This window comes from Drosophila arizonae, chromosome 4, assembly GCF_054131065.1.
Source record: "Drosophila arizonae isolate 15081-1271.41 chromosome 4, UAZ_ARI_1.0, whole genome shotgun sequence".
In the NCBI taxonomy this organism is placed as follows: Eukaryota; Metazoa; Arthropoda; class Insecta; order Diptera; family Drosophilidae; genus Drosophila; species Drosophila arizonae.
The window spans coordinates 21,260,496-21,281,745 of record NC_142924.1 but is presented as its reverse complement, the minus strand read 5'-3'; the positions used below and the strand labels follow the sequence as shown (position 1 = coordinate 21,281,745).

General features: G+C 43.3%; 4 protein-coding genes across 6 annotated transcripts; all 4 read left to right on the top strand.

Moving 5' to 3' along the window:
• The first annotated feature begins 104 nt into the window (after window positions 1–104).
• On the top strand, window positions 105–1,913 carry LOC108613175 (aldo-keto reductase 1B). Its single transcript, XM_018006461.2, has 3 exons — window positions 105–351; window positions 782–924; window positions 990–1,913. Exons 1-3 carry the CDS (start codon window positions 283–285, stop codon window positions 1,762–1,764), a joined length of 987 nt encoding a protein of 328 aa, XP_017861950.1. The 5' UTR covers window positions 105–282; the 3' UTR covers window positions 1,765–1,913.
• Window positions 1,914–2,532: 619 nt separating this feature from the next.
• Window positions 2,533–5,602, top strand: Akr1B (Aldo-keto reductase 1B). 3 transcript variants are annotated; one of them, XR_016269970.1, is made up of 6 exons: window positions 2,533–2,752; window positions 3,545–3,687; window positions 3,753–4,236; window positions 4,299–4,507; window positions 4,947–5,068; window positions 5,454–5,602. XR_016269970.1 is itself a non-coding variant. In XM_018006463.2 (5 exons), exons 1-5 carry the CDS (start codon window positions 2,678–2,680, stop codon window positions 5,497–5,499), a joined length of 957 nt encoding a protein of 318 aa, XP_017861952.1. In that variant the 5' UTR covers window positions 2,534–2,677; the 3' UTR covers window positions 5,500–5,602. The 3 variants fall into 3 exon arrangements, 1 of the variants encoding a protein (XP_017861952.1); XR_001915808.2 differs by having other exon boundaries at window positions 4,947–5,124; XM_018006463.2 differs by lacking the exon at window positions 4,947–5,068 and having other exon boundaries at window positions 2,534–2,752.
• A 398-nt stretch (window positions 5,603–6,000) lies between these two features.
• On the top strand, window positions 6,001–15,831 carry Muc68Ca (Mucin 68Ca). Its single transcript, XM_089468212.1, has one exon. It carries the CDS (start codon window positions 6,050–6,052, stop codon window positions 15,737–15,739), a length of 9,690 nt encoding a protein of 3,229 aa, XP_089324338.1. The 5' UTR covers window positions 6,001–6,049; the 3' UTR covers window positions 15,740–15,831.
• Window positions 15,832–16,370: 539 nt separating this feature from the next.
• Duba (Deubiquitinating enzyme A) lies at window positions 16,371–21,216 on the top strand. Its single transcript, XM_018006445.2, has 8 exons — window positions 16,371–17,350; window positions 17,418–17,485; window positions 17,906–18,458; window positions 18,527–18,683; window positions 19,167–19,369; window positions 19,433–19,995; window positions 20,058–20,278; window positions 20,339–21,216. The coding sequence occupies exons 1-8, from the start codon at window positions 17,201–17,203 to the stop codon at window positions 20,431–20,433; spliced, it is 2,010 nt and encodes a 669-aa protein (XP_017861934.1). The 5' UTR covers window positions 16,371–17,200; the 3' UTR covers window positions 20,434–21,216.
• Window positions 21,217–21,250: the final 34 nt, after the last annotated feature.

The following is a 21,250-nucleotide window of genomic DNA, read 5'->3' as shown; positions in this document are numbered from 1 at the left end:
TTTTCTTAAAAATAACCGCATTTTAAAAGAGAAATATTCTTTCATTGGAGGACAAGCATTTTACCAAATTCTGAAGGTCAAGATTGTAAAAACAGCTTTGGTTGCCAGAACGTTTCTAAATTTGAACACTGCATGTTCGTTTTCCTGTTTGTATTTTTATAAGCTGTCACTTTTATTAGTTTGTAGCAAAATTAATAGGGTTTTCTCTTCGCGTTTACTTTCGGTAAACGGTACATATATACGGTTCGAAATAATTCAATATCTTCAGTTTTTCGAATAGAAATGTCCACTCCGAATTTCCTTTTGAGTAATGGCAAAAATATGCCAATGGTCGGCTTGGGCACATGGCGTGTAAGTATCATCCATCGTACTATTGAATAATCACAATAATGCCGCATAATATACGAGGCAATGCAACGCAGCCTGCGCGGTTCCCGATGTCGGTGTGAGAGAGAGCTTTGAAGAACTTTCAGAGCAGTGCAAGTGAAAACGTGCACCAAAAATATTGTATGCGTGTAATTGTGGTGCATATTGCGTGTATGTACAATGTATGTTAGCATATGAATACGAAGAGCTTAGTCATATTTTGAGCGCAATAGTTTAAATAAGAAAGAATAAAGAAGCGCGGTCATCTGTCTCACACTTATGGATATCAACTGCTTTGTTTTTTGTCAAGAATTATTGAAATTGAGAAAGAGAGGGAGAGAGAGCGAGAGAGCTAGTCGAACCAAATTTTTTTACTTATAATGAAAGTTATCTTTTTTGCTTCAATCCGTTTTAGAGCCCTCCTGAGGTTATCACACAAGCGGTGAAGGATGCTATTGATATTGGTTATCGCCACTTTGACTGCGCCCACATCTACGGAAATGAGGCACAAATTGGCGCAGCAATTACCGAAAAGCTCAAAGAGGGAGTCATAACACGGTAGAGACAAACAATATTATAAACAAATCTATATAAGATTTTAATCATATTTAAAATCCACGCAGTGACCAGCTTTTCATTACAAGTAAACTTTGGAATACCCATCACAGGCCAGATTTGGTGCGGACTGCTTGTGAAACAAGTATACGTAACCTTGGCGTTGATTATCTTGATCTATATCTCATGCATTGGCCAATGGCATATAAATCCGGTGACGTTCTTTATCCCACTTGCCCGGACACGGGCAAGGCAGTATTTGAGGATATTGACTTCGTTGACACGTGGAAGGCCATGGAGAACCTGGTCGAGGCCGGCCTATGCCATGCCATTGGAGTCTCTAATTTTAATGAGCAACAGATTAATCGACTATTGAGCGTAGCCAAATTGAAGCCAGTGGTGCTACAGATCGAATGTCATCCGTATCTACGTCAGAAGTCTTTGATAACACTTTGCTACGATAATGCCATTGCTGTCACTGCCTACAGCTCACTGGGATCGGCACACACACCCTACGAGAAGCCGGGTGCCTATCCCTTGCTGAAGCATCCTGTGATCCTGGAGATCGCGGAAAAGTATGACCGTACCCCAGCGCAGGTGCTGCTGCGCTATCAGACTCAATCGGGCATTATTGTTATACCACGCTCTATTAGCAAGCATCACATGTACGAAAACTTTAAGAAGATATGGGACTTTGGTTTGGATAACGATGATTTACAAGCAATTGACGATCTCGATTGCAATGGTCGCTTCATGACCATGAAAGCTGCATATGGACATCCTCATCACCCGTTCGAACTGGATTCCGCAAAGCAAATGGAAAACCACAACAGAAATGTATAATTCGGATACAACAAATCATACTTGTACCTGGCGTCCTATGTCTGATTGATATATTCGGCCAAAGGCACTAAATTAGACTATTAAGTTTTTTTGTGAAACAATGACATTTTTTAAACAAATATATTGCAGGTCTCTTTTGGTTTTCTAAATATGCTTCTTTTTGCCTTAATATATATTTTCATAATGCTCTTTTTTATTTAATAAACCTAAGTAATCGCTGCAAATTTTGGCATTAATCGATCATTGAAATATGAGCGTAGGGAAAACTTGTCAGCTTTTAAATTGATTTGTGTGATGCTCAAGTGCTTAAGATATCCTATTCGATTAACTCAAGCTCAAATTCAAATCGCAATAAGAAGCTATACAAACCCAGAATACTTCATGTGGTAACGTAAACTAAATTAACTAAAATAATTTTAAAATGTTTTAAAAAGATCTGAAATCAGGCGTCAAGATGTTGCAGATGTGCCCAAGGCAATTTTCGCGGATGGGAATCAAAAATCCATTCCTGGAATTGGAACCTATGTGGGCAATGTATGTGTGTAAGCAAATTGCTTTATTAAGTTTTAGCAAAATAAACTGAAATATATATGATTAAACACGCACTGAGAAATCTGCAAAAATTGCAAATATAACAGTTTAATTCAAATTTACATTTTCATTCAATATATATCGATATTTTTAAAGATCACACAATGGTATCGATGTATATTTGAATGCAGACCTTTTCGTAAGCTTGGCAAAGCTTTCATTTGGCCGCCGGCCAATGAGCATATATAAAAGCGGCGAACAGCTGTGTGATGGTGCTCAGTGTTATTTGAACCATTTACATTTAAAGTAACCAGAAAATATATATTAATTAATATATTTATACAATCCTTTATAAAAACAAATTAAGCAGGAACCAATCGCAATGGCTAGCACAGTGCCGACCGTTAAGCTGAACAGTGGTCATAGTATTCCCATACTTGGTCTTGGAACCTGGAATGTAAGTTAAGTACAGTTATAGTTATAGTTATAGCTTGCTTAAATATGGATGCATATCCAACAATAGCAAGTTCTATCGGCCCACGACTTCCTCCATTTTTTTTTTTGCGTGTTGGCAAATTTAGAAAGAGAAGGCAAAGAACTTGCATTTGATAATTAGCCGGGAGCGGCATTTGCCGGCTGCGATATACATACATATGTACTTATGTATATACATATGTTTGTGTGGGTGTGATGTGTGCGCGAATTACAAATGCGATAAGAGTCGATAATAAGACCTCCAGCTATGTTCTATTACTGACATCTATGTGAACTGACTTATTTACACACTCTTACACCAAGGTGACCTTTTGTCTGATTAAATAACTAATGGAAAGTTTTCAAAAATGCGACGTCACGATTTGATAAATTATGTTGTACAACTGAAGTGTACTTATAAATCAGTAGACGCCAGACGAAACCAAAACTGATAAATGTGCTTATCTACACATTTCATTAAGTCTCCCTTCAACGCTCTTAATATAAAGCTTAATAACTATATTTGCTTAGAGGTCGAATAGTCAAAAAAGCCAGCTTAACATTTAATTGTACTTTTGATTTTGTATTAATATAAATAATTTTTTTTTAATAATGTAAAATTGAAATATATGCTGATAAGGCATAGATAACCTAAGTTTTATTCTCCCATAAAATGTATATATTGTAGACGTAATCTTAAAGATTAATTAGTAAATCACCCTTAATCTTTTGCCCATTGGTCATACTCAAGTGTCAAACTTTGTTTTGCTTTTAGAGTCCTCCTGGTCAAGTGGCTGAGGCGGTTAAGACGGCCATTGATGTTGGATATAGGCACATTGATTGCGCCTTTGTCTATCAAAATGAAGCTGAAGTTGGTGCTGGCATCGAGGCCAAGATCAAAGAAGGCGTGGTAAAGCGGTACGTATGCCGTTATGTATGTATGCCGTATATTAAAACTTCTCCTATCCCAATAATTCTTCCAGCGAGGATCTGTTCATTACAAGCAAGTTGTGGAACACCTTCCATCGTCCAGATGTGGTCAAAGCTGCTTGTCAGAATACTTTGAACCTGTTGAAGCTTAAATATCTGGATCTGTACTTGATCCACTGGCCCATGGGCTATAAGGAGGGCTCCGAACTGTTCCCAGTTGATGCAAATGGCAAAACTTTGTACTCGCCGGACGATTACGTTGACACCTGGAAGGCCATGGAGAAGCTGGTTGAGGAGGGTCTAGTTAAATCCATTGGCGTATCCAATTTCAATAAAAATCAAATCGAACGCGTTTTGGCTGTTGCCAAAATTCCCCCAGCTACAAATCAGATCGAATGCCATCCCTATTTGACGCAGAAGAAACTTTCTGAATTCTGCAAACAGAAGAACATTACCATTACGGCATACAGCCCACTGGGCAGCCCAAATCGCCCATGGGCCAAGGAAGGTGATCCGGTTATTCTAGAAGAGAAAAAGGTAAAATAGGTTTTGATAACTCAACTAAGGCAACTAACGGAGCAACTTCTAAAATCTTCTAGATCAAGGAAATTGCTGCTGCCAAAAACAAGACACCCGGACAGATTTTGATACGCTATCAGATTCAACGGAATCACATTGTTATACCCAAGTCGGTGACTAAGGAACGTATTGAGTCCAATTTCAAAGTATTTGATTTCGAACTCACGCCCCAAGAGATCGAAATAATTGAAAGCTTCGAGTGCAATGGACGTCTGGTACCGCTGCTTAAGTAAGTATTTCACATGTCCCATAAAAATGGCTAAATCTAATTATTTAGTAGTTAAATATTAAGGTGCAGAAATAGGTCGTAAAGAGCGTTACGGTGGTATTAACAAAAACTTCTGCTTCTCTCTGTCAGTTTTAATGATTACTTTTAAAATCTGTTATTTCGGTACATGTTTATTGATATACCAGTACCAGTACTTTTGGGATAAATACCTTACGAAATTAACTGTTAAAGCAACTATATTTGAGATTCGCATTCAGATCTCAAAAGACTACGAAATTTGGTCTAAGATCTATTGATCAGCTAAGTCTGAACTACTTTTAGTTTATTTTTATTTCTTTTTTTTTTTTCATTACACACATCTATGTATAATATTTTAGTTTATTTATTTATAGAAAACTTTGTTTAATTTTAATATTTGTCATTTGACTTGCTTATTTAGGGATGCTGGCGATCATGAACATTATCCATTTAGCGATGAATATTAAATCAAATCGCAAAGGGTTTTTCAATCTATATAAATGAGAGGAATATCTGAAATATGAATAATCACATAATCAAATAGTTAAGTAAATATTTCTGGCAAAAACTAACAACTGGGCAACTCGAGAGGCATATACGTATGTTTAAACCCTTTATTACGGCCTATTTGTTTGTGTTTACTTTCTCGTTATTTTTTTTTCTTTTATTTTAATATTTTGTTTACCAGGCTTTAAAGCGCTTTTGTTGAACTCCAATCCCATTTTGTATTATTAGATTGGAATGCTATTAATTACACTACAGCAAATGAAATACATAGTAGATAATGTTTGTATATTAGAGTTTCCCTTACTAACAACATGTTTATTTTCCGCTTAGTTTGGTTAACAGTCTTAATCTTTTGTTACTTTTCCTATATATTTCATAATTAATTGACTTCTAATATGGAAAATTGTGCATATTTTTACAGCCAACACGGTCATCCACACCATCCATTTGAGAAGGATGAATACTAATTCGGAATGAGATGTATCACTCTTGGATATTTTTAAACTCTATATATATATATATATCTATGTATACATAAATTTAAAATGAATAAATACGAATATGGCATAATTTTGAGTACTCTCAATCTGTTATTGGCAAATCAAATAAACAAGGCTTTGTCTTGGAGACACGCTCATCATACTCGTGTTATTTGGTAATTGCAGTACATTTGACGTCTTGGCCAAAATACACATTTAATTTACGTACATCGTACACCCAAGAAAGTCTGACAGTCTATTTAATCTAAGCTCTAAGCAAATATTTTATACAGGTGTTTAGTTCTTTTCTATCTAAAGTATGAGCTTCAGTATTAACAAGTTATTTCTCGACATCGCTAGTGGAACAATAGAATTGCCAAATGTTTTGGCACAATGCGAAATTTGATTAACTGCAGAAAAGTAAATACCTAAATTATAGAAAAGACAACAAACTTCTATCTTCTGCGAAGGTATAAAAGCAGCTCTGCTGCCACAGAAGGCAACAGATGAAGTTGGGAGTTTGAGTTATTGGTAGACAATGCGTATATTTTGTATTGCCCTTTTGGGCGCCTGCGTGGCACTCGCATACGGTGCGCATATCCCAACGGAGACGGCAGTAAGCGCCGAAGCAGTGAAGCCACAGTCTGCAGCAGCTAACGTTCCGTGTTGTGAAAGTGTTCGACAAACTCTATTGGAGATTCGGAAAGATATTCGGTTATGGCTCTTGGATAGGTTATTCGGTAGATTGATTGTGGAAAACGATAAACGTGCAAACTGCTCAAATAATCAGATAACTTCAACAGGCGAAGAGTCTGTACAACAGAATGCAATTCAATTTGATTCGATCATTAACGATATAAGAAGTACTATTCCGCATAATCATAGAACTGCGGAGCGGAGTGGCGATACCATCGCAAAGGTGGTTTCCGAAGTCACTAATACCGGAAACACCCAGTCTAGATCATCTACGACTACGACCAGCTCTAAGCAAACGACCTCTTTAGTTGAACCTGCCGTGAAAGTGATTTCCGCAGAGACGAATACCGAAATAATCAAATCAGGACCCACTTCAACTAAAACTACAAACACCTATAAGAAAACTCGTTCAATAATCGATCCTGTCGTGAAAGTAACCACAACTATTAACACAGTTGAACCTGCCGTGAAAGTCGTTTCCGGAAACAACCAATCTGGATCCTCTGAAACGAAGACCACCACTACAACGACTCAATCTGGCTCTTCAGAGAATCCTACCTTAACAGTCGTTTCCGGAAACAACCAGTCTGGATCCTCTGACACGAAGACTACCACAACCACTGTCACTAATAAAACTAGCTTATCAGCTGAACCTGTCGTGAACGTCGTTTCCGGAAACAGCCAATCTGGATCCTCTGAGACGAAGACTACGACGACCACTACTAAGTCTGGCTCATCAGCGAAGCCTGCCGTGAATGTCGTTTCCGGAAACAGCCAATCTGGATCCTCTGAGACGAAGACCACCACGACCACTACTAAGTCTGGCTCTTTAGCAAAGCCTGCCGTAAAAGTTGATTCCGGAAACAGCCAATCTGGATCCTCTGAGACGAAGACCACCACGACCACTACCACCAAGAAAACTGTTTCATCAGTTCAGCCTGCCGTTAATGTCGTTTCCGGAAACAGGCAATCTAGATCCTCTGAGACGAAGACCACCACGACCACTACTAAGTCTGGCTCTTTAGCAAAGCCTGCCGTAAAAGTTGATTCCGGAAACAGCCAATCTGGATCCTCTGAGACGAAGACCACCACGACCACTACCACCAAGAAAACCGTTTCATCAGTTGAGCCTGCCGTGAAAGTCGTTTCCGGAAACAGCCAATCTGGGTCTTCTGAGACGAAGACTACGACGACCACTACTAATTCTGGCTCATCAGCGAAGCCTGCCGTGAATGTCGTTTCCGGAAACAACCAGACTGGATCCTCGACAACGACTACCACATCCACTGTCACCAAGAAAACTGGCCCATCAGTTGAACCTGCCGTGAAAGTCGTTTCCGGAAACAGCCAATCTGGATCCTCTGAGACGAAAACTGCGACGACCACTACTAAGTCTGGCTCATCAGCGAAGCCTGCCGTGAATGTCGTTTCCGGAAACAACCAATCTGGATCCTCTGAGACGAAGATCGCCACCACCACAACTAAGTCTGGCTCTTCAGCAAAGCCTGTCGTAAAAGTTGATTCCGGAAACAGCCAATCTGAGTCCTCTGAGACGAAAACTACGACGACCACTACTAAGTCTGGGTCAACAGCGAAACCTGCCGTGAAAGTCGTTTCCGGAAACAACCAGACTGGATCCTCGACAACGACTACCACAACTACTGTCATTAAGAAAACCGGCCCATCAGTTGAACCTGCCGTGAAAGAGACTTCTGGAAACAGCCAATCAGGATCCTCTGAGACGAAGACTACGACGACCACTACTAAGTCATCAGCGAAGCCTACCGTGAATGTCGTTTCCGGGATCGGCCAATCTGGATCCTCTGAGACGAAGACCATCACTACCACTACTAAGTCTGGCTCATCAGCGAAGCCTGGATCCTCTGAGACGAAGACCACCACGACCACTACTAAGTTTGGCTCATCAGCGAAGCCTGCCGTGAATGTCGTTTCCGGAAACAACCAATCTGGATCCTCTGAGACGAAGATCGCCACCACCACTACTAAGTTTGGCTCATCAGCGAAGCCTGCCGTGAATGTCGTTTCCGGAAACAACCAATCTGGATCCTCTGAGACGAAGATCGCCACCACCACTACTAAGTCTGGCTCTTCAGCAAAGCCTGTCGTAAAAGTTGATTCCGGAAACAGCCAATCTGAGTCCTCTGAGACGAAAACTACGACGACCACTACTAAGTCTGAATCATCAGCGAAACCTGCCGTGAAAGTCGTTTCCGGAAACAACCAGACTGGATCCTCGACAACGACTACCACAACTACTGTCATTAAGAAAACTGGCCCATCAGTTGAACCTGCCGTGAAAGTCGTTTCCGGAAACAGCCAATCTGGATCCTCTGAAACGAAGACCACCACGACCACAACTAAGTCTGACTCATCAGCGAAGCCTGCCGAGAATGTCGTTTCCGGAAACAGCCAATCTGGATCCTCGACAACGACTACCACAACTACTGTCATTAAGAAAACTGGCCCATCAGTTGAACCTGCCGTGAAAGTCGTTTCCGGAAACAGCCAATCTGGATCCTCTGAAACGAAGACCACCACGACCACTACTAAGTTTGGCTCATCAGCGAAGCCTGCCGTGAATGTCGTTTCCGGAAACAACCAATCTGGATCCTCTGAGACGAAGATCGCCACCACCACTACTATGTTTGGCTCATCAGCGAAGCCTGCCGTGAATGTCGTTTCCGGAAACAACCAATCTGGATCCTCTGAGACGAAGATCGCCACCACCACTACTAAGTCTGGCTCTACAGCAAAGCCTGTCGTAAAAGTTGATTCCGGAAACAGCCAATCTGAGTCCTCTGAGACGAAAACTACGACGACCACTACTAAGTCTGAATCATCAGCGAAACCTGCCGTGAAAGTCGTTTCCGGAAACAACCAGACTGGATCCTCGACAACGACTACCACAACTACTGTCATTAAGAAAACTGGCCCATCAGTTGAACCTGCCGTGAAAGTCGTTTCCGGAAACAGCCAATCTGGATCCTCGACAACGACTACCACAACTACTGTCATTAAGAAAACTGGCCCATCAGTTGAACCTGCCGTGAAAGTCGTTTCCGGAAACAGCCAATCTGGATCCTCTGAAACGAAGACTACGACGACCACTACTAAGTCTGGCTCATCAGCGAAGCCTGCCGTGAATGTCGTTTCAGGAATCAGCCAATCTGGATCCTCTGAGACGAAGACTACGACGACCACTACTAAGTCTGGCTCATCAGCGAAGCCTGCCGTGAATGTCGTTTCCGGAAACAGCCAATCTGGGTCCTCTGAGACGAAGACCAGCACGACCACTACTAAGTCTGGGTCATCAGCGAAGCCTACCGTGAATGTCGTTTCCGGAAACAGCCAATCTGGATCCTCGACAACGACTACCACAACTACTGTCATTAAGATAACTGGCCCATCAGTTGAACCTGCCGTGAAAGTCGTTTCCGGAAACAGCCAATCTGGATCCTCTGAAACGAAGACTACGACGACCACTACTAAGTCTGGCTCATCAGCGAAGCCTGCCGTGAATGTCGTTTCCGGAATCAGCCAATCTGGGTCCTCTGAGACGAAGACCAGCACGACCACTACTAAGTCTGGGTCATCAGCGAAGCCTGCCGTGAAAGTCGTTTCCGGAAACAACCAATCTGGATCCTCTGAGACGAAGACCACCACTACCACTACTAAGTCTGGCTCTTCAGCAAAGCCTGCCGTGAATGTCGTTTCCGGAAACAACCAATCTGGATCCTCTGAGACGAAGACCACCACTACCACTACTAAGTCTGGCTCTTCAGCGAAGCCTGCCGTGAATGTCGTTTCCGGAAACAGCCAATCTGGATCCTCGACAACGACTACCACAACCACTGTCATTAAGAAAACCGGCCCATCAGTTGAACCTGCCGTGAAAGAGACTTCTGGAAACAGCCAATCTGGATCCTCTGTGACGAAGACTACGACGACCACTACTAAGTCTGGCTCATCAGCGAAGCCTGCCGTGAATGTCGTTTCCGGAATCAGCCAATCTGGGTCTTCTGAGACGAAGACTACGACGACCACTACTAAGTCTGGCTCATCAGCGAAACCTACCGTGAATGTCGTTTCCGGAAACAGCCAATCTACCACAACCACTGTCATTAAGAAAACCGGCCCATCAGTTGAACCTGCCGTGAAAGAGACTTCTGGAAACAGCCAATCTGGATCCTCTGAGACGAAGACTACGACGACCACTACTAAGTCTGGCTCATCAGCGAAGCCTGCCGTGAATGTCGTTTCCGGAAACAGCCAATCTGGATCCTCGACAACGACTACCACAACCACTGTCACTAAGAAAACTAGCCCATCAGTTGAACCTGCCGTGAATGTCGTTTCCGGAAACAGCCAGACTGGATCCTCGACAACGACTACCACAACCACTGTCATTAAGAAAACCGGCCCATCAGTTGAACCTGCCGTGAATGTCGTTTCCGGAATCAGCCAATCTGGATCCTCTGAGACGAAGACCAGCACAACCACTACTAAGTCTGGGTCATCAGCAAAGCCTGCCGTGAAAGTCGTTTCCGGAAACAACCAATCTGGATCCTCTGAGACGAAGACCACCACTACCACTACTAAGTCTGGCTCTTCAGCAATGCCTGCCGTGAAAGTCGTTTCCGGAAACAACCAATCTGGATCCTCTGAGACGAAGACCACCACTACCACTACTAAGTCTGGCTCTTCAGCGAAGCCTGCCGTGAATGTCGTTTCCGGAAACAGCCAATCTGGATCCTCGACAACGACTACCACAACCACTGTCACTAAGAAAACTAGCCCATCAGTTGAACCTGCCGTGAATGTCGTTTCCGGAAACAGCCAGACTGGATCCTCGACAACGACTACCACAACCACTGTCATTAAGAAAACCGGCCCATCAGTTGAACCTGCCGTGAAAGAGACTTCTGGAAACAGCCAATCTGGATCCTCTGAGACGAAGACCACCACTACCACTACTAAGTCTGGCTCTTCAGCAAAGCCTGCCGTGAATGTCGTTACCGGAAACAACCAATCTGGATCCTCTGAGACGAAGACCACCACTACCACTACTAAGTCTGGCTCTTCAGCAAAGCCTGCCGTGAATGTCGTTTCCGGAAACAACCAATCTGGATCCTCTGAGACGAAGACCACCACTACCACTACTAAGTCTGGCTCTTCAGCGAAGCCTGCCGTGAATGTCGTTTCCGGAAACAGCCAATCTGGATCCTCGACAACGACTACCACAACCACTGTCATTAAGAAAACCGGCCCATCAGTTGAACCTGCCGTGAAAGAGACTTCTGGAAACAGCCAATCTGGATCCTCTGTGACGAAGACTACGACGACCACTACTAAGTCTGGCTCATCAGCGAAGCCTGCCGTTAAAGTCGTTTCCGGAAACAACCAATCTGGATCCTCTGAGACGAAGACCACCACTACCACTACTAAGTCTGGCTCTTCAGCAAAGCCTGCCGTGAAAGTCGTTTCCGGAAACAACCAATCTGGATCCTCTGAGACGAAGACCACCACTACCACTACTAAGTCTGGCTCTTCAGCGAAGCCTGCCGTGAATGTCGTTTCCGGAAACAGCCAATCTGGATCCTCGACAAAGACTACCACAACCACTGTCATTAAGAAAACCGGCCCATCAGTTGAACCTGCCGTGAAAGAGACTTCTGGAAACAGCCAATCTGGATCCTCTGAGACGAAGACTACGACGACCACTACTAAGTCTGGCTCATCAGCGAAGCCTGCCGTGAATGTCGTTTCCGGAAACATCCAATCTGGATCCTCGACAACGACTACCACAACCACTGTCACTAAGAAAACTAGCCCATCAGTTGAACCTGCCGTGAATGTCGTTTCCGGAAACAGCCAGACTGGATCCTCGACAACGACTACCACAACCACTGTCATTAAGAAAACCGGCCCATCAGTTGAACCTGCCGTGAAAGAGACTTCTGGAAACAGTCAATCTGGATCCTCTGAGACGAAGACTACGACGACCACTACTAAGTCTGGGTCATCAGCGAAGCCTGCCGCGATAGTCGTTTCCGGAAACAACCAATCTGGATCCTCTGAGACGAAGACTACGACGACCACTACTAAGTCTGGGTCATCAGCGAAGCCTGCCGTGAATGTCGTTTCCGGAAACAGCCAATCTGGATCCTCGACAACGACTACCACAACCACTGTCACTAAGAAAACTGGCCCATCAGTTGAACCGGCCGTGAAAGTCGTTTCCGGAAACAGCCAATCTGGATCCTCTGAGACGAAGACCACCACGACCACAACTAAGTCTGACTCATCAGCGAAGCCTGCCGTGAAAGTCGTTTCCGGTTACAACCAATTTGGATCCTCTGAGACGAAGACCACCACTACCACTACTAAGTCTGGGTCTTCAGCAAAGCCTGCCGTAAAAGTTGATTCCGGAAACAGCCAATCTGAATCCTCTAAGACAAAGACCACCACGACCACTACCACCAAGAAAACTGTTTCATCAGTTGAGCCTGCCGTGAATGTCGTTTCCGGAAACAGCCAATCTGGATCCTCTGAGACAAAGACCACCACGACCACTACAAAGTCTGGCTCATCAGCGAAGCCTGCCGTGATAGTCGTTTCCGAAAACAACCAATTTGGGTCCTCTGAGACGAAGACTACGACGACCACTACTAAGTCTGGGTCATCAGCGAAGCCTGCCGTGAAAGTCGTTTCCGGTTACAACCAATTTGGATCCTCTGAGACGAAGACCACCACTACCACTACTAAGTCTGGGTCTTCAGCAAAGCCTGCCGTAAAAGTTGATTCCGGAAACAGCCAATCTGAATCCTCTGAGACGAAGACCACCACTACCACTACTAAGTCTGGCTCATCAGCGAAGCCTGCCGTGAATGTCGTTTCCGAAATCAGCCAATCTGGATCCTCTGAGACGAAGACTGCGACGACCACTACTAAGTCTGGCTCTTCAGCAAAGCCTGCCGTAAAAGTTGATTCCGGAAACAGCCAATCTGAATCCTCTGAGACGAAGACTACGACGACCGCTACTAAGTCTGGCTCTTCAGCGAAGCCTGCCGGGAATGTCGTTTCCGGAAACAGCCAATCTGGATCCTCTGAGACGAAGACCACCACTACCACTACTAAGTCTGGCTCTTCAGCGAAGCCTGTCGTGAAAAAGAATTCTGGAAACAGCCAATCTGGATCCTCGACAACGATTACCACATCCACTGTCACTAAGAAAACTGGCCCATCAGTTGAACCTGCCGTGAAAGTCGTTTCCGGAAACAGTCAATCTGGATCCTCTGAGACGAAGACTACGACGACCACTACTAAGTCTGGGTCATCAGCGAAGCCTGCCGTGAAAGTCGTTTCCGGCAACAACCAATCTGGATCCTCTGAGACGAAGACTACGACGACCACTACTAAGTCTGGCTCATCAGCGAAGCCTGCCGTGAATGTCGTTTCCGGAAACATCCAATCTGGATCCTCGACAACGACTACCACAACCACTGTCACTAAGAAAACTAGCCCATCAGTTGAACCTGCCGTGAATGTCGTTTCCGGAAACAGCCAGACTGGATCCTCGACAACGACTACCACAACCACTGTCATTAAGAAAACCGGCCCATCAGTTGAACCTGCCGTGAAAGAGACTTCTGGAAACAGTCAATCTGGATCCTCTGAGACGAAGACTACGACGACCACTACTAAGTCTGGGTCATCAGCGAAGCCTGCCGCGATAGTCGTTTCCGGAAACAACCAATCTGGATCCTCTGAGACGAAGACTACGACGACCACTACTAAGTCTGGGTCATCAGCGAAGCCTGCCGTTAAAGTCGTTTCCGGAAACAACCAATCTGGATCCTCTGAGACGAAGACCACCACTACCACTACTAAGTCTGGCTCTTCAGCAAAGCCTGCCGTGAAAGTCGTTTCCGGAAACAACCAATCTGGATCCTCTGAGACGAAGACCACCACTACCACTACTAAGTCTGGCTCTTCAGCGAAGCCTGTCGTGAAAAAGACTTCTGGAAACAGCCAATCTGGATCCTCGACAACGATTACCACATCCACTGTCACTAAGAAAACTGGCCCATCAGTTGAACCTGCCGTGAATGTCGTTTCCGGAAACAGCCAATCTGGATCCTCTGAGACGAAGACCACCACGACCACAACTAAGTCTGACTCATCAGCGAAGCCTGCCGTGAAAGTCGTTTCCGGTTACAACCAATTTGGATCCTCTGAGACGAAGACCACCACTACCACTACTAAGTCTGGATCTTCAGCAAAGCCTGCCGTGAATGTCGTTTCCGGAAACAACCAGTCTGGATCCTCGACAACGACTACCACAACCACTGTCATTAAGAAAACTGGCCCATCAGTTGAACCTGCCGTGAATGTCGTTTCCGGAAACAGCCAATCTGGATCCTCTGAGACGAAGACCACCACGACCACAACTAAGTCTGGCTCTTCAGCAAAGCCTGCCGTTAAAGTCGTTTCCGGAAACAGCCAATCTGGGTCCTCTGAAACGAAGATTACGACGACCACTACTAAGTCTGGCTCTTCAGCGAAGCCTGCCGTGAATGTCGTTTCCGGAAACAGCCAATCTGGATCCTCGACAACGACTACCACAATCACTGTCACTAAGAAAACTAGCCCATCAGTTGAGCCTGCCGTTAAAGTCGTTTCCGGAAACAGCCAATCTGGATCCTCTGAAACGAAGACTACGACGACCACTACTAAGTCTGGCTCTTCAGCAAAACCTGCCGTGAAAGTCGTTTCCGGAAAAAGTCAGTCTGGGTCCTCTGAGACGAAGACCACCACGACCACTACCACCAAGAACACTGTTTCATCAGTTGAGCCTGCCGTAAAAGTCGTTTCCGGAAACAGCCAATCTGGATCCTCTGAGACGAAGACCACCACTACTACTACTAATTCTGGCTCGTCAGCAAAGCCTGCCGTGAAAGTGATTTCTGGAAACAGCCAGTCTGGATACTCTTCTACAACGATTACTACGACTACTAAAAAAACTGGCACATTAGTTGATCCCGTCGTGAAAGTGATTTTAGGAGAGACTACCTCCGGAAACATTAAGTCTGGCTCCTTTTCAACGTCGAAAACAACAACAACTAAGAAAACTACCGCATCAGTCGAGCCCGTTGTAACGGTAATTTCCAGAGACACCAATATCGAAAATAGTCAATCTGGATCTACTACAAAAGTTAATGATGACGCCCGAAGTAAGACAGATGTGTTTGGGTCTAGTTTAATAGATACCCAGCCAGTTTTACCAGGACTTATTGGTAAAGTTATTGAAAGGGGTCAAAGATCCGTTGAATCAGGAAGAGCTCATATTAAAGCTGGAAAGTTCGCGGTGCGAGGTGGCCCACGTTACGGTATTGGACAATATCCTTACTGGTGGGGAACACAGGATCAATGGATAGGAGCCAGACCGGCATGGGGTTATTATGGAAATGGATGGGGCGCCAATGTTTGGAATGGTCAATATGTTAACTAACATTTTTTGTCCTTCTTAAATCAAATGTTGAAAGCTCTGTTATTCTAAACTTATCAAAAATATATATACATATGTGCAAATCAATATAATAACGCTCTTTTTAATTAAAGGCAATTTAGTAAAAATGCTCGATATATATTTAAAAAAAAAAAAAAAAAAAAAAACACGCTATGTTAAATCAATAAATTTAAATCATGTGCAAATTTAACGCAGACAATATTAGCTCAACTGTTATTTGGATTTTATATTCTGCTAATTATTATTAGAAGAAAAATATACGGAAGCACATTTGTTTAAATATTTGTTTATATATATATAGTCAGTACAATGAAATTCTCAGTTTAAATTTATTTCTTTAATTAAATACAGCTCAGAATATGATTTGCCTTAGGTTAATGTTCTTCGCCCAACATTAAATTGTTAACATAGAAATAGCGCATTCAATTTTAATCGAGTAACAGTGTTTTTTTTTTTTTTTTTCTTTTATATGTCAATACTGTCTATTAGCTTTTTATGATCAACAGAACGTTGTAATTTATTATAGCTAAAAATGTACCAGAATAAGGCTAGTATGGCAACACTGGCGGTCAATATGATATTCATCAGATGTTCGCCGTATGTCGTGACAAGCTGACTTATTAAAAATGCCTAAAAAACACCAAATAAGCAAGAAGAAGCACAACGTGCGCATCTGACAAGTTCGTAGTTGGTGTAAATAAAAAATCGAACAGACTATCCTGGCTTTTACGTTTCTAACAACAAAACAAAAAACCAAAAAAAAAAAAAGAATAATAATTTGTGCAAATAGTTTTATAAACTATGAAATTGGTGTTCTTCCCTGGAGTGCAGTGTATGTAATTATACAACTGGGCGAAGCGACGTATTTTATTAATCGTCTCTGCAACAGTGCAAGAGACAAAGGCGATTGTGAGCAAACACTACACATACGCACTTACATACACACACAATCAAATGAAAATCACAAAATTTTCACCATTTACTCAGGCTATGTATATGATTTCATAGTTGTGCGTATAAATATAATAGTAAATCAACTTTTTTGAGAGCAGCAGTCACAACCATAACAACAATAACAAAAATAAATAATATAAACAAAAAGAAAGTAGAGAATTAAACAAGTGCGTGCATCAAAAGCAAGGGAATCCTTTGCCACACGGACAAAGAACTTGCTGTGAAAGTGTTGCCCTATACCTAGATATTCATATATATGTATAAATATATATGTTTATATAAATATAAATATATATGTCTATATTATATATAGACGGAGAAGAAAATCGAATTCTGAGCTGGCCAAACAGCTAAATCAAATTTGCCATTCACACATGTGTTAAGCTTTCACATTCGAAGACTTCGTTTGGAGCTGCTCGTTAAAGTATTGCGTGGTAGTTCACAGACAATAGCCCCAGCCGCTGCCGCAGTAGCAGCTAAAGTCAAAGCATGACCATCAAGCCAGTCAGTGCGCCGAGTGGCAAGCGCGTTGTCGATGGGGATGCCACCGAGGCTCACGTCTCTGGGCAGGTAGTGGTCGTCGAACAATCGGTTGTCAATCAATCGCATCGCAATGTTGTCATCGATGGGCATGGCCAGGTATGTGTGTGTTGTCTTGTTACCTATAACCACATTATTTAACATTTGAATTTATTAATGCCCGCAGAGTCCACAACGACGCGGCGAAGTCTACGACGAACTGACACGCACACACCGCTGCAGTCCACACAAAAGGTAAGTCTTGATGGGGTTAATATTCACTGACTCGCTTCTTTGAGCATACCTCTTGATCTGTGGAACTAATGAGATATACGATATAGAAGAAAATAGGAGACAGCATAAATACGTTGATATATTAATATCAATAATTTAATACAATACAAAATCACCTTCATTTACTTTTTCTTGAAATTGCTGTTTAATTAAGTTATATATATATTTAACTTTATAACTATTGTATATATATATTATATATACTGATTTATTGAAATTTGTAAAGCCAAATCTTGTATATATTTAATGAAGATTCTATTTAATGCAGCGAACCAAATTCATTATTTAAATCAAATCATTTTGTATGTTTGGCTATATCATTCTCAATGAGATGTGTTACTCAACTTTATTTAATCTCTATCCATCTCTTTTGCATTACAGTTCCCGCTCGAAGCGTCGCGAACACCATGAAGGCCATGCACACCATCACAAACGTGATCGTTTGGACCGTGAGAAGCTGAATCTAAATCATGCAACTGTAGTTGGTGGCGGAGTTGCAGGCGTCAGCAACAAATGCAGCAGTCCACTTTCAGTAGTCGGAGCTGCCGTGGCTGCCGGAACGGTCAACAGCAGCAATACCACAGCTGTGGGTCGCAAATCACCAGAGCATCTGGGCTTGGGCTGTGCCAATGTGCCGAACGCACAAACTCAGATTTCACCGGCTGCTGCTGCAGCCAATATGCTGAAGGCCGTCGAAGATACATTCTCCGGTTACAATAGCGGCGACGAGCACTTGCAGCCGAAGGAGCGCACCATTTCGGTAGAGGAGTGGAAACGGCGCGACGAAGAGTTTGCCAAATGCATGGAGAAGCGCGGCTACGAACTGAGGGCAGTGGAAGAAGACGGGGCCTGCCTGTTTCGCTCCATCTCTCTGCAGATTTACGGAGATGAGGGAATGCACGATGTCATACGGCAGCACACAATGGACTATATAGTAATATATTTAAATATTCTATACACGAAATCTTTTTCTTAATATTTCGTCTGTATTTTTGTTTATAGCATGAGAATCGCGAATACTTTGGCCAGTTTGTCACCGAGGACATCAATGGGTATATTCAACGCAAGCGCGCCCGCGATGCACACGGCAATCACATCGAGATTCAGGCCATATCAGAGATCTACAGTCGCACCGTCGAAGTCTTCTGTTATCAGTCGAGTGAGTAAACAAATCACGTGTTCTCATTTCTAAATTATCAGCAATGATTTTCCCACAAATTGCGCAGTCGGCGGCGCATGAACTAAAACGTGTTAATTATTCTAGGGAGTGATTATCATACCAGGTGTTATACAGAATATTATTAGATAAGCTGACCCAATCATATACCCCTATGGTTAGCATTTTAGACTGCTTTAAGGATGTTATCCATGCTTTAGGCCTTTGTCGTCAAGACTGTGGATGGGGGATTGGGATAAGGGTATTTAACATGTTTAATTATAAATGAAAACACAATAGCTATGACCTGAAGGCAAGCAGCTTACTAATATTTGTCTAATCTACGATTATAATATCACCATCATGCTTCATAATACTAATATAATATATAATATATTCGCCTTCTATTATAACTTTATCAGATTGACCATAGAAGTTAATATTTGAATAGACATACTATTCTAACGCACTTTTCGATAATTGCAGCCCCAATTAACATCTTCAATTCAGAGCAATCACAAGCTGGCTATCCGCCGTTGCGTTTGTCCTATCAACGAGGCTCCCACTATAATGCTATACTGGATCCCTATAATGCCACCGTGGGCGTCGGCTTGGGCTTGGCTGGTTACAAGCCTGAGTTTCAGACCAAGGAGGCAGTGCGCCTAAGCGAACAGCTGGAAATTGAACAGGTCAGTGTCCACTGCGTCTATGAATAATTAAGTACCCATAATATTTCTATTCTGCTTGCATAGACAATGTTTGAGGACAAGCTGAAGACAACAGACTGGGAAGCCACCAACGAGGCCATCGAGGAGCAAATCGCTCGTGAGTCTTATTTGCAATGGTGCCGTGATAATATGCAGCGTTCGCGCAGCAACAATACAGCCGCCGGCTCGGCAACATCTTCAACTGTGACTTCGGCCGAGGCACTCACCGACTCAGACGCCTCGCCCTCCAAGTACTCGAGTGATGGTGGCGGCAGCGGCGGTGGCGGTGGCAGTAGTAACAACAACAGCAACACAGCAGCCCCAATTACCAGCTCCAGCATCGGCGACGGCCCGGCCACCGTTTATACACTCTCGCCTAAAACACAATACGCACACAAGCTGCCGCCCGAAGTAAATGAACTGGGCGGCTACGAGAGTGACGCAACTGATATGAGCAGCACCAGCTCCGTGGGTCACTGTGGCGGCAATGCCTCGCCCAACACAGCCGTATCGCAGCGCTCCAATAAACTGTCCAAAACACCGCGTCGCAGCAACAACCTGCGCAACAGCAAGAAACGCCGCCATGAAGTGCGCGAGCCAGGCAATAGGTAAGAGACAACTACCACCTCATCTCTCCCTCAACTGCTCTCACATTGATATATTCGTGTAGTTTGGAAACACATGTACATGAAACGCCACAGCGTAAGAGTCCGAAACGTGATGCTGCTCCAGCAGTGGCTAGGGAACGCACTCCGGAAGCAGAGCAACAGCCATGCACTTCCAAGCAGTCGTCGCAGTCACCGCCCAAACGCGTGGAAACCAAGTCGCCACCCAAGCAGAGCTACTCGAGCTTTTATCAGGAGCTGCTAGAGGCTTCCTATGCCAACGACGGTCGGTGCAGCGATTGCTAATTGTAATTTATAGCGATTACTTACTTTTGACTCCTTGCAGGCATCAATGAGAACGAGATGCTGCAGCAAGCCATCCAAATGTCTACGCGCGATTATATGGATGACCAGAAGCGTAAATATTTGTGTGGCCCATAGGTCTGCTCCTGGCTAGGCGAAAGTGTTCCCCGTCGCTCTATTGTACAGTGATTAAATTTCTCTTTACGCAACGAAATCGAAACACAACAAATCAACCAAAAATAGGCATCCAGTCACACACGCACACACACTCGCATGCACACACACACACACTCGTATACAACAAAAGAAACAATGTGACGTTTTTGTAAGACTCGACTTGTAGTAAAAATTGATGAGTGAGGAAGTGTCTCATGGACCTGACTGTCCTGGATGCTCTGCAGCTATTGGCACCTACACATACACACCCACACAAACAGGCATACACCCCTAAGCGCACACACATGCAAATGTCTCATATATATATATATATAAATGGAAACGTTTTTGAAATAAGAAATTGTTCTCGCAGGTTAAAGTAGTTCAAGCATCATATTTTTACAAAGGCTTGACTGAATGAATCTGCCAATCTCTGCGATGTAGTTATTATCCGTTAACGTCCCTGGCGCTTAAACCGCCTACACCACCCCACTCCCGGCCCCTTGAAACGCCAACTTCCTTAATTGCCTACATATTTAATGAACCTAACGTATATTTTGTAATATCTTAATTTAAGCTGTACGCAGGCAATGATCGATCACATACAGTATATATATATACACATATAGAAAGAACAGCACGTAAATATGATAAAAGCATATACATACACAAATCGCATACAACTACATGAATAATTAATTATAATTACATCATAATTATACTGATTACTTGATTGAATATAATAAATGGTGCATAATAAATATAGTTTACCGAAATTAATTAATTACAAGTAAGAAAA